Consider the following 12,897-nt stretch of genomic DNA (forward strand, 5'->3'; position numbering starts at 1 on the left):
GACACAGCGCCCTGACAGGCGTCGCGGCCTACCCAGCCAGAGACCTGGCCCCGCATCCCCAGAGGGGACCGACCCAGCAGCCGTGACGGGGGCCGCGCTCGGCACCCGTGTTTTGCAGCCGAACGCTCATCTGCAGGCTCTCTTCGCCGCGTTCCGCTCCCCTCGAAATGCCCAGGGCAGCTGTTGGGAGAAACAGCCGTGTGGGCGGTGGGCTGGGGCTCGGCCTGTCGCCGTGGTGTCCACTGATGCCAAATAAAGCGGCAAACTTGAAACTGCTCGTTGTATTTCAGTGCAATAAAATCCACTCCTGTGCATGCTTAGTGAAAGAGGTGGAAGTGTTGTGGTTTTTAGTAACTGAGAGGAAGGTCCCTTTCTGCTGTGTGTTTGCTGTTGTGACAAAAATAGCCGTTTCTAACAGGTTTGAAGTACCTCTCTTGCCTATGGCTTTTGTAGTAACTTGGGGCTTTGCCTTGCATTTGACTGGAAGCAAACTCCGGTCAAAGAACTCTTCAGATTCTCACTGAGTTTTTTATTTGTGTAAAATAAAGCCAGCATGTTAGTATTAGAGTACTTTCATTATGATACAGAAGCTCATGCATAATCTAACATGTGATTAGGTAGTCTAAACTCGACACCTCTTTCCTACAGCAAATGTGGCAATCCTTTCATTTTCCACCCAGACTGCTGTGGCTGATTGGGGACAGTTCTTTTAGAGTGGAAGGGCGAATCTGATTCACAAATGTATTCGGGAAAGCTAATGTTCTGTTCTTCTCTCCTGCAGTATGAGATGTACACTATTGAGAGGAATGCTGAAAGGACAGCGTCTGCGGGCAGGCTGCTCTACGACATGTAAGTAGTCAGAGCTGGAGCTCTACAGTTATGCCAGGTGCTTGTTTCCAGAAATATAATGTGAGAGTTCTTGGAAATCCATGTGTATAATTAAGCAGGAAAGGTTTTATTAATTAAATCTAAACAGTAAAAAGGAAGGTTTTATTTTCCATTTGTCCATGCATGTTCTTTCACGGGAAGGTTTTGTCTTGAAAACAGGTTTTGAGATCTCGGTGCATTCCTTGCTTCAAACTTTATTACAGGTTTGTGAATTTTCCAGACCAACCTGCTGTATGGAGGGAGATTAGCGTTATTACATCAGCATTAAGGACTGACTCACAGGACAAGCAGACACAGTTTTTAAGAGGTAAGGATTCTATTCAGTGAATAGGGATAGTCCTGAAGGAATCTAAAGATAAGCCCCTTGGTTACATATCTTGTGTGGCAAGTAAATGGCAGTCTTTTTAACTTTGCTTGTAGATTTTTTTCCTCAGTTCAGCCTTAGAGACTCATTCACTGTGTTAGGCTTAGGAAACACAACGGGACATGAGAAGCTCATTCCCATTGCTGTGCTTCTGATAAAGCTAGACTAAGTCTGCCAGGACAACAAACACTTAAAAAAGAAATTGCATATGGAATAAGTGGAACGGGACTAATGAATCATCATCCCACTGATTGCAAAGAACAGCTAATGATGATAAAAATGGGGTGAATTGATCCGTAAGAAGTGAAAGATATGAAAATGAATGGAAGGACTTGGTGCCCACTGCTGGCAACCACAGGCAGTTTTGAAAGCAGCATTTACACCTGACAAATCATAACCTGCTGTTTGAATAAGTGCTTCAGAAGCTCTAAGGATGAGCAGGTTATGCCAGTTAAGGAATTCCTGCTTGCAGAGTATTCCGGTTAAGGAAACATTTGCTTTTTCACAGGGTGTGTTTATTTTTCAGAGAGAATATGTGAAACATATTCACAGTATGTTGGTTCCTTTCTAGTGTCTCCTCGCAGAAGTGGAGCGTAAGTAAAAAAATAAATGATCAATCTTGAAAAAGCATCTTTAAATGTCAAATATTTAAGTATTAGGATTTTCAGTGTTCCGCTCATTAGCAGTCTTAATTCAAGTTCTGTGCACCTGAACAAACACAGAAGAATAATTCATATGGTCTACTCTGAAAGAAACAGCCAGTTTTTTCCAGCCGTAGCTATTAAAAACAGAAAAAAGTATAAAAAGGTCTCCTATAAAAGTATAAGGAACTCTGCATGGCAAATCGATGTTGACTAGTCTTTTACCCTTTGTCAGTCACCTTTACAATTTAGATACAGCAAGTTAAACATTTTAATTTTTTTTTTTTTAAGGATTATTTGAAACCCTTCCTGGTCGGATCCAGTGTGAAATGTTACTGAAGGCCACAGAGCAGTGCTTTAACACATTAGAAAGGGCAGAAATGCTACTACTACTTCTGCGACGTTTCCCAGAAACAGTGGTGCAACACGGGGTAAGAGAAGAGATGGTCGTAGCAACTATTCAGGATATTGGCGTTCTGTTTCTTGAGATTTTGCTGAAATGTATTTTCCTTTGCCTAGTGAGAGAGTGAGTCTTTTTATTCATGTTTAATTGTGGCTAATAGTTCAGATTGCTGTATCTCGAGGTTATCACCAGGAAAAGAACAGGGCAGAAAACAAATGGAAGCACATAAAACAGTGTTTTGTTTTGTAAATGCAAAGAATATTCTTTGCTTTTTGAAAAAGCAGAACAGCACGAAGTGTAGAGGAGTATTATAGTCTAAGAAAGAATCTTGCTTTAGGTTTTTGTCAGTAAACTCTCACTGAGGGCAGAGTGCTCTGAGGTTATTACGAGATTCTAACAAGAGGGGAGTTTGCTTTGACTTACAAAACTACAGCTGGAGTCTTTAGATGATGACCTCATTTGTTTAAGGATAGTTTAAAAATAGTTTAAAGACTATAAAACCTGTAGTTCTGAGACTGACTTACACTAGCATGTTCTAGCTCGTACTGGCATCAAGCAGAGTGTGCAGTCGGTTACTACAGCTCACGTTAAGGCCTCGGTACCTCCACGGCTTTCACCTGTCTGTGCGCATCTTTACTGATACAGCTGCACGCACAGTTTTTTCTCTTGGTCTTATTTTGCTATCTTCTAGCATTGCTTTTCACCTGTTACTAAGTAGAGGTAGTTTTTATTTAAAGTCTCGCACATGCGATTGATGTTCATGCATCCACTGAATTGTTGGTCAACTCCGTTGTTCACAAAGTTTCTAAAGCCACTGGTCCAGCGTTTGATTTTCACCTCTGCTTACACAGGTGGGCCTTGGAGAAACATTATTAGATGCTGAAAGCATTGAAGACCAAGAATCCCCAGTGAATTGTTTTAGAAAATTATTTGGTAAGAAAATATTAATGTTCTTATTTTATTATATGACTTTTTAGTGTGGCAAGATTCTGAGTTTAGTTAGGATATTGAGTTCAGAAGGGGCTCAGGCCACCTTAGGTCGGGCTGACCTTACGGTACAAATTGGTATTAAAGTCATGTGAGGTTCTTTGTGATGGGTTGTGGTGTATGGTCAGCCAGAGATAGAGACTTACACTGCTAATTGAGAAACCTTACTTAGGGCAAATAGAACAGAAAACCTACAAACCTAAAGGATTTTTTGGTTTGTTTTCTGTTTTAGTTTGTGACGTTCTTCCTCTAATAATTAACAACCCTGATGTTCGTCTTCCTGCCAGCTTGTTATATAAATATCTGAATAAAGCAGCGGAATTTTATATTAACTATGTTACTAGATCTACACAGACAGAAAGCCAATACCAAGGTAAGAATATTTGTTCAAAATGAATCTTTCTTAGAATGTGTTTTAGTATTACTGAAGCGATGTCCATAAATGAAGAATGCGTTACTTTTATGTAATGTATCCTGTAGGCAAGGACTAATAGTATTTGATGTTCTTAGTTCTTTGATACCGAAATACCTGATGATGCTTCAACTACTTAGTAACGATGCTCATGATGCTTCAACGTATGTACTGAGAGATAGGACAAAATGTCCAAGATCTCCTTATCTAGCCTACCAGCTCTTTTGTACCAGGAGGCAGAAATGCCTACTGCTTCCTGTTAGCCTTCTCAGTAAAGAATGGTTACCCTGGAAGCTCCAATGTACATTTTTACATGTCTGCTTCTTGAAAATAAATCAGTTGGTTTGATTTCTTTATGAAATGTGCGGCTTTTCCTAGGTTCACAAGATTCCTCTGATATTATGTCTCCAAGCAAGCGTAGCTCTCAGAAATATGTAATAGATGGTCTCACAGAGAAGTCATCCCAGATTACAGATCCTTGGGACAGGCTATTTAAAATACTGTCTGTGGTAGGAATGCGGTGTGAATGGCAAATGGATAAGGGAAGAAGGTGAGAAATGTGTACTTTTCTGGGTATTTCTTCTCAAGAAGAATTTGGTTTTTTAATTCTTAACAAGATGGGTTGAAGAAAGATCTTAACGTGAAGACATTTTGTATAAATTCAGTGCAGCTTATCTGTCAAGACTCTACACTGTAAAGCAAAAATGTGGATTCAGGGAGCACTTTGAGAGTACTTTCTAAACTAAATCTTTATTGATGAAGGTTGTGCATAAGAACTGTAGTACTGTAGAGTGTCCTTCCCTGGGTGCCTCAGCAAAGAGAAACATGGTAAATGTTCAGGGAAGTTTCAGTGGTGTGCATTCCCAGCCTCCACTGACTTGCAGCTGCAGGATTTCCTCAGCCAAAACATCAAGTTTTTCCTGTTCACTCTGCATGCTTTCCTTTAGTTTTGGTGTCTGTGTAACATCCTGAATTCTGTTTATCTTTCTTCCTCAGAAGTTTTGGTGATATTTTGCATCGAATGAAAGACCTCTGCAGATACATCAGTAACTTTGATAGTGATGCACACGCTAAATACAAGAATCAAGTAGTGTATTCTACAATGTTGGTCTTCTTTAAAAATGCGTTCCAGTATGTCAGCAACATCCAGCCATCGCTCTTTCAAGGTTAGTTTCTAATGTTCCAATTTTGTAACAAGTTTTTTTTTCAAGTTCTGTGTGATTTCACTGATAATGTCTGAAAGATCTTTTCTCATTAGTCTGGTTAAACTTTCATCTTATGAAGTGACATTGGTGTTCTTTAAAATTTTAAAATTCATTAGTCCTACCAGCAGAAGTAGGTCATGGCAAGTGCTGTAGTTGATCAGACTAAAGATCAATCTAACAGCATTGTGGTTTCGACCTTGGCCAGCAGCAGTTAGTTTTCTAGTGAAGAGAGGAGTAAGAGACCAGATGTTGCAAGAAACACCCCTAGGGTTGATTCCTACTCTTCCATCAGCATCATGCTTGTTTCTTTTTCTCCTCCGACTCTGTTTGTTTGAAGTTGTCATTTTCCTGGCTTCCTTCAGTCAAAAGGTTGTACAAAAAGCTTTCACAAAATAAATGAGGATATTTTTGCATTAGGAACACACAGCAAATGTATAATTTATCACAGGAAAACTGAATAGGAAAAGATTTCCTGAAATTCACAAGCCTCCAACTTCGCTTTCTTTGTATAGTTTAAGCACATTAATCCTAATGCATAATTAATTTATAAATCAAACATTTAAAGTATGGATGTTGCCTGTTCTTTTTCCTACCTACTCAAATCTGCATTAGGGGCGTATCAGATTGTTTGGAACACCTTAGTGTGATTCTTCAGGGATTGACTGGACTTTTCAGGAGTGGCCTAGAAGCTGAGAGAAGTTCTCTACCCTCCAGTTTGTTTATAACTTACAGCATCACAAAGAGGATTTTTCAACTCTCAGTAGTGTGCATTTCTTCACTCACTGCTAGGGGATTCCTTTCAACAATACCGGTTGTCACCATAGGTAATTAGTACTTATTAACACTATAATTACTGATTTACGATAAAATTACAATTTTAATTCTGCGTGTTGTGTTCATAATTTCCAACACAATTTCCTGTATGGAGCAAATGATCATTTGAGTAATGAAACATTCAATACAGATGATGGGTTTTAAACAACTTCAGAGAAAGTTCAGAGGGCAAATGAAATGCCAGCTTGTATGCAGAGAACATGGAGACACTGTAACAAATACAGGAACTAAATGAGTTGAGTGTTTTGTTCTCTCTGGAGGAACAGTGAGATACTTCAGTTATTTGTATAGTTTTGCTACTTCATTCCGAGTTGAGGAAGAATGGAAGTAAAGCACTGGTGGAAATACTCCTTTCTAAGTTGTATAACCGAGTTAAAGTGCATGTTTTCAGACTCAACCACCAAAAAAAGAATGTATACGGAGAGAGCAGAGCGCAGTCCCTTCAGTGCAGCATTTCTGGTACCCTCTGTCATTTCATAACATTAGGAACATATTTCCAAGACACTTTTTACTCATTTCTGCTTTAGCATTGAAGTCCACTGGTATTCTGTGCCTTTCATACCCTTTCTGTCATTAGGAATTTTCCTTCTTCTCTTTGGAGGCCTCACTGTAGAAATACAGAATCCTGTGTATTTTGGGAGCCTAGTGGTGGGGAAAAAAAGCTGTCTCCTTTTTAATACAGTAGCTCTGAGCTTTCATCTGTGACTTCTTGTGTGCATAGACTTGCTAGAAACCTCTTGAGTGAAAACTTTCCAATGCATTTCTCTTACATAATTCATATCTGCCTTGCGGGAGACGTGAGAAATGAATGAGGCAATTCACACCTCTCATAACTTCCAGGCTGCCTGCAGGCTTGGCAGGAGTTTCTATTTGAGCTGATGTTTTTAGGGGTTTATTTAGAACACTCTGTGCTAGAAATCAATTAAAAACTCCATAAGCTTAGAGTCTAGAGTTCAGTAAGAGAGAAAAACACAACATAGCTCTTTGTATGGCTGTGTAACTTTCAGTAATGTAAGAGAAGGTTTGCAGCCCAAGTCAAGAGTGAAGTTAGGTTTTGTTTTGTTTCGTGCCTGGAGGTTTTGGAATAAAGGTTACAATGAGCTTGCCTGCTACTGAGAAGAGAACATTTGTTTGGAAATCAGGGTACTTAACTGGTATTCATTCAAATCAGTATGAGTAAAAGAAAAACCCACTCTTTTTTTTTTTCTTGGGTGTTAGATGTAGGCAACTCTTGAGATTCTATGATAAAACTTTTCCAGTATCTCAGGTACTTTCATATCTTTTTCTCATGGTTGCTATTTTCTACGTTATGATTTCGCTCTATTTTCAGTTCTCACAGGTTAGATTCCAGCACGGTGGAATATGTGAAAGTACAGGAGAGGTGATTTCAATGTGTTGTAGCCTTTGTGCAGGGGAAATTTTAATGGTGGTATTTTGTCTGAACCTAGACAAAGGAGATAATGTTATTTGTTAGGCATGCCAACCTGGTTGTTTCTTGTACATTAACTCCTGTTATAGTGGACTCCTTACACAGCACTCTTCAGTAAATGGGAAAAGCTTCATGTCAAGAGATGATACTAAGCTCTCCAATTAGTTCTCTGCAATTATGAATGATGCCTTAGCCTCCTGTCTTTCTGCAAACAAACAGAAGAAATGGACACAATGAAAATGCTTGTCTGCACTACTGTCCTGTCTGGTCAAGATTTCAAAAAGGGAAAACAGATTAATGGATTTCCCCTTTCCTTTATATTTCTCTTTGTCTGAGATTTGCACATCTATATAGAACTTGATTGTGCAAAAGGAGAAAATGTTTTCGGGAGTAAAGCTTTCTCAGTAGGGGCCATGTACCAGTGTTGTTGGAGATAAAGAAGTGTTGTTCCTGTTTTATTTGTAATGAAACTTAAGCACTGAGGTCTGAAATAACAGGTACCAGATCTCACTGAATGTTCTGTGACACCAGTAGAAATAGAAATTATATCTTCTCTGTTTCAAAATAAGGCTTCTCTAGTGGCTTTGGAGAGTCATGGTGGGCTCTGGCAGTCAATTAAAGGTTTAATTCTGTACACTGAAATTAGTGGCGGCAAAGCTGACACTGAGGTATCCTACTAGGGAAATCTTGTGATAAAATATACTCAGTTCTTTGAGGCTTCAGTGCCTGTCAGCGTATTGCATTGGTTCCTCATGAGAACGGTTTGAGAATATGGCTGTGCATCACCATGTTTTGGCTTTTTGCTTCAGAGCTGATTGTTCTGTTTACCTGCTGAATAGTTGTGCATAGATAAAAATAAATAATTCTGAGAGAACATCTGCTGCCTGAGCATGTCTTGTGACTGCTCCTTAGAAAAAGGATTCAAAGCTATTCTGAAGTAAAATCTTATGACGGCTGGTAAATGCATTCTGACCTTTTCCATAAGGTTGCTTTGAGAAAACCATAGCTTTACCAACATAGTTTGAGCCTATGTGACTTAAATTTCAGAATGTTTTCCCTAGTGTTATAGTGATTACTTGTGAAGGAAACAAAACCAGCTTGATGTAGGCATGAGACCTGTCAGATCAGTTTAGAGCTATCTTGAATTAATTTGTCTTTAAATCCAGGTCCAAATACTCCAAACCAAGCCCCACTGGTTCTTCTTGAGGATGTGTCCAATGTCTATGGTGATACAGATATCGATCGTAACAAACACGTACACAAAAAGAGGAAACTTGCTGAAGGAAGAGAAAAACCAATGGTAACTTTTCTAGACTTTTTTGTTCGTGACAAGAATGGTGTTAGTGCTGGAGTTTAGACAATAGTGGTTCAAATGTAATAGACATATTTTTAGAGCCACCCTGGAATAGCTGTTTATGACCACAGTTTGCAAACAGACTTTTTTGGCTGAAGCCAGCAAGAATAAAACAGTTCTGGTAGCAATTGCTGGAGGTGTGCATGTTCTCATTTGAATACTTTTACTTGAAGGAGTTCCACAGAGGCTGCAGAAGCTGTTAATAAAATGGTAACTATAGCAGTCAGATGTTCTACAGCTAAATCTCCAAATTAATTGACTTTTCATGATTGGAACCGTGAATACATCTCTTTATGTAATAGTAGAAAACCAGTATTTTATAGACTTTCTCTGGTAGTAGAAGTACACAGCTCTACAAGAACTACATTTCCTTTGTGTTATGCCACTGTAGGCTTAAACTGAGGAATAAAGTGCAAAGCATGTATGTACTTTAACAGATAATCTGGCTGAAATTCCATAGTGGTACACCATGTTCAACAGAATGAATTCTTTTGGGATACTGTTTAGCACACTATACCACTGAGTTTTTTGGTGGCAAAACAGATTGTTCTGATACTAAAACTAAGTGAAAAGTCACTTAAAGGCACTTAAACTAGGAACTTGGTTTCTCTAGGGCAGAATTGTTTTCTTGTGTTCAGTGGAACTTCTGAGACTTTAGAGTCCTTTGAAATAAGAAATAAATAAGAAGTAAACCTTGTTTTATACTGACTCTTAAGCAGAGCTCAGACGATGAGGATCCTTCGGGGAAGGCACGAAGTCGCCATATTACAGTAAACAAAGCAGATCTTGCAAACTCTATTGAAGTATTAGAGAGCTTTAAACTGGCAAGGGAGAGCTGGGAGCTGCTGTATTCTCTGGAATCACTCGACAAAGGTAAGGCTAACTGCAGGCAGAGCTGCATTTCAGCTTCGTTGCTGTGCATAGAAGTCATTTTACTATTGTTAAAATAGAATTCCTGTCATTGTGAATTCTTAAATTTGAAAGTGCTTTGGATTCTGAGTGGTTTTGATCTAAGTTCCAGTAAGAAGCTTTATCAGTTGTTGCATTTCTGAATATTTTGTTTCATTCTTCATGCATCTTTGCTTATTCACCCCCACTGCTCTTGGAAGCAGCTTTTTCCGAAGGAGCAGTTGAATAGTAGTACTGCTGATAATATTCGGTGAGGTTGTGCTGCTAATGGCTGATTTAGTTCATGCTTAAGAAGATAGGCTTTACTACGTCCCTTCCTTTCTGATAATCACTGGTGTGATAATCTTGAAAACAAATTTGTCTTCTGAAAAGCAGACAAATAGTACACCTTGCTGTTTTTCTATTTGTTGGACACTGTGAAGAGAAGTATAATCAAAATATGATTGTATAGAAAGAGAGTATCCTATATTTGAAAGATTTCACACTCATACTGTTTTGGTTTTTCATTTTTAAATTCAGCTATTTTTTTTTCTAGATAGTTGATTTTTTTACCCAAAGCTGTGAAATGCTTAATTTTCTCTTTTACTTTTCCTTCTCTGATCACTTACTCAGAGTTCACCAGAATTTGTTTGTCGTGGAAGACAGACACCTGGCTTTGGTTAAGAATCTTTCTGACAGATATGATCATCTATCAGGTAAAAAACCAAAGAGCTAGTAAAAAATGACACCGTTATGTTTCTCTTCCTTCTAGTGAATAGCTCTTCTGATTAGCCAGTTTGACTGCTTTAAGTCTAACTGATTTTACCCTTTAAAGCGTGACCCTTTTGGGGATGGAACCATACCATTCTGCCACGAGTAGGTACCCTGCTTTGGATATTTGTGCCCCTTTAGCTGTTTGTTGATTCCAGCTAGTTTTGGCAAATGGAAGGCCTCTGCATTGACATTTTGACCAGTAGTTATGTAGCAGATACATACAAAGTTATGGAAGAAAAGTGCATTTTATTTGTCTATCAGTGCATTGTATTGGAACATAATAAGAGAGGATTTTCAAACAGCAGAAGATTTTAACGTGCTCAGTTAAAATTTATCGTTCTCCTCAGTAATTAGCTGACTGTACTCATTTCAAATACCATTTATAGAACAAAGCTTGTTCTTTTATATTTTGCTTTGGGGGTCTTTTATTTTTATCTGTACTTCTACCTGGACAAGAGCTATTTCAAACTTGATTAGTCTAAATAAAGTACCGATTAACTCTGAAGAGCATGATTATTTGTTTCAGTTATAAATGCAATTTTGTAAATAGGCTTTTTACAGCAGAGGTCTGTTTGTCTTCTCGCTGTCATGTAAGCGATTGATCCACACTCCTGTACCAGCGCATCACCGGAGAGTGTTCTGATGGGTTTCAGTTTTGAAGCCCTGTTGCTTGGACAAGCTCTGTTTTGAAAGCCTTCTGTGAGGGAATTTTTATTTCTATCTTTCTACCCACTGTATGCAGAAGACTAACACTGCCTTTTCATATCTTTTTTTAAAGGGGCAGTACAAAAAAGCAATTAGCAGCCTACATCACTTGGCAGCTCTTCAGGGCTCTCATCCTCCACAGCAAATTACAGGACAAGGTTCACTAGAAAATCAGAGAGCACTAATCCAGTTAGCAACATGCCACTTTGCTCTTGGAGAATATCGGGTACGTACAACATTCCACAGACTGGTCCTTCATCATCTGGCCCTGAAGTTCCCATTTGTCTTCTTCCTCTGAATTTTCTCATTAGCCTGCGTTTAGGAGGGTATCAGACATAAGCCAGGGTCTACTGAAAAATCTGTTTCACAGGGGCAAGAATTGCTCTTCCTGGTGCATTAACTGACTGTCCATCTGGAGCATCAATCTTACCAGGAAAGGCTGAGGGACCTGGCTGTTTAGCCTGGAGAAGAGAAGGCTGAGAGGGGATCTTATCAATGCTTGTAAATATCTAAAGGGTGGCTGGCAAGACGATGGGGCCGGACTCTTTTCAGTGGTGCCCAGAGACAGGACAAGGGGCAACGGGCACAAAATGGAACACGGGAAGTTCCATCAAAACACAAGGAAAAACGTCTTTGCTTTGAGGTTGATGGAGCACAGGAAGAGGCCTCCCAGACAGGCTGTGGAATCTCCCTCTCTGGAGATACTCAAAACCTGCCTGGACGCCATCCTGTGCAACCTGCTTTACATGAACCTGCTCTAGGAGGGAGGGTTGAAGTAGATGATCTCCAGAGGTCCCTTCCAAGCCCTACCATTCTGTGATCTCTTACATAGTCTGTTTGGTAGTTATGATTGGGGGGGGGAGGGGGGTGTAGTTACGATTTCCCCATAGCTACGGGTGTCTGTGAATGTAACCTTAAATTTGAATTCCTTAACTTTACTGAAACAGTTTTAAATACTGAGGGAAAATTCATAAGGCAGGGCAAAGAAAAGGTTTATAGAAAAGAAACTTCTCTGATCACCTTGGAAGAGAATTAGTTATCAGTTTAAGAAGCTCCAGAATGATATTGTCTGGCCTGACTTCTGAACTTGCTTTACCTTTGCAATACATATTTTGTCATTTTAATATTGTAGGAGTGCATGGTGGTCTGAGGTCAGTCGGTGTCAGCACTAATAATAAAGGCTGGGTCTCCCTTATCCTGGTTGGTCTACTGGACAAGTCTTTTTGTCCATTCCGGTTTACTACTTTTTCACTGGAAATGTGGTAATACCTCTCCACAGACCTCTTACTGTCTCTAGGAAATAGCATTAAAAATTCATTGCATTTCTGTCTTGCTGTCAGATTGCCATTTTCCTTTCTATTTTTACCATGGACAGAACAAGCTTTTAAAATCTATTCTAAGAATCCATTTGAAAACTTAATCCTTCAAAATAAAATAGGTTTTGATTACAGTTGTATTGCAGTGTTGTATCTTACAGTCTTGAAATGAAGAATGCCAACGCATATTTTTTCACAACTAAAATGACGTACACATGCTCTCAGAGATTGCTTAACGACAGCTACATCTTTGCTCAGCTAAACTAAGTTATACATTGAGTACACACAAAAATTTTGTGATTTTTTTTTTTTCTTTTGTGGTGTCTGAAATTTTTAATCATTATTAACATACCTGAACTTTAAGAACTTTAATTTAGTCTTAGCATTATCACGTCTCTCTTCTTCTTATAGCAAACATGTGAAAAAGTGCTTGACCTCATGTGCTGTATTTTACTTCCAATACAAGAAGGAGCTAAAGTACCAGAGGAGCAACCAAAAGTAAAGTCTAAATTCAGGAAAGGTATGGAGTTGCTACTACTCTAAACTCAGTCAGATCAATTTTAGTTCATGTGTTTTTGGTTGAGTGTATAATTCTTCTCTTTTTGTATAACAAAAAGGTAGGAAGTTCTTTATCCTTCTTGTTTTTCTGAGTGGTTTTCCTGCTGGTACCTGTTAAAGTATATTGGTGACAAAATCC

General features: G+C 38.9%; 1 protein-coding gene across 1 annotated transcript in view; it reads left to right on the forward strand.

Moving 5' to 3' along the window:
• Nucleotides 1-781: 781 nt before the first annotated feature.
• Nucleotides 782-12,897, forward strand: part of INTS10 (integrator complex subunit 10) — a gene marked incomplete at its 5' end in the record, with an annotated part of 20,958 nt that continues 8,842 nt past the window's right edge. The window contains 12 exons of the mRNA XM_010144107.1: nucleotides 782-849; nucleotides 1,092-1,195; nucleotides 2,185-2,324; nucleotides 3,148-3,229; nucleotides 3,516-3,656; nucleotides 4,074-4,245; nucleotides 4,692-4,861; nucleotides 8,330-8,463; nucleotides 9,237-9,390; nucleotides 10,039-10,121; nucleotides 10,958-11,110; nucleotides 12,612-12,720. Coding sequence (XP_010142409.1) covers nucleotides 782-849; nucleotides 1,092-1,195; nucleotides 2,185-2,324; nucleotides 3,148-3,229; nucleotides 3,516-3,656; nucleotides 4,074-4,245; nucleotides 4,692-4,861; nucleotides 8,330-8,463; nucleotides 9,237-9,390; nucleotides 10,039-10,121; nucleotides 10,958-11,110; nucleotides 12,612-12,720 — 1,510 coding nt within the window. The remainder of the gene's footprint in view (nucleotides 850-1,091; nucleotides 1,196-2,184; nucleotides 2,325-3,147; nucleotides 3,230-3,515; nucleotides 3,657-4,073; nucleotides 4,246-4,691; nucleotides 4,862-8,329; nucleotides 8,464-9,236; nucleotides 9,391-10,038; nucleotides 10,122-10,957; nucleotides 11,111-12,611; nucleotides 12,721-12,897) is intronic.

This window comes from Buceros rhinoceros, unplaced genomic scaffold (assembly GCF_000710305.1).
Source record: "Buceros rhinoceros silvestris isolate BGI_N320 unplaced genomic scaffold, ASM71030v1 scaffold16369, whole genome shotgun sequence".
Classification (NCBI taxonomy): Eukaryota; Metazoa; Chordata; class Aves; order Bucerotiformes; family Bucerotidae; genus Buceros; species Buceros rhinoceros.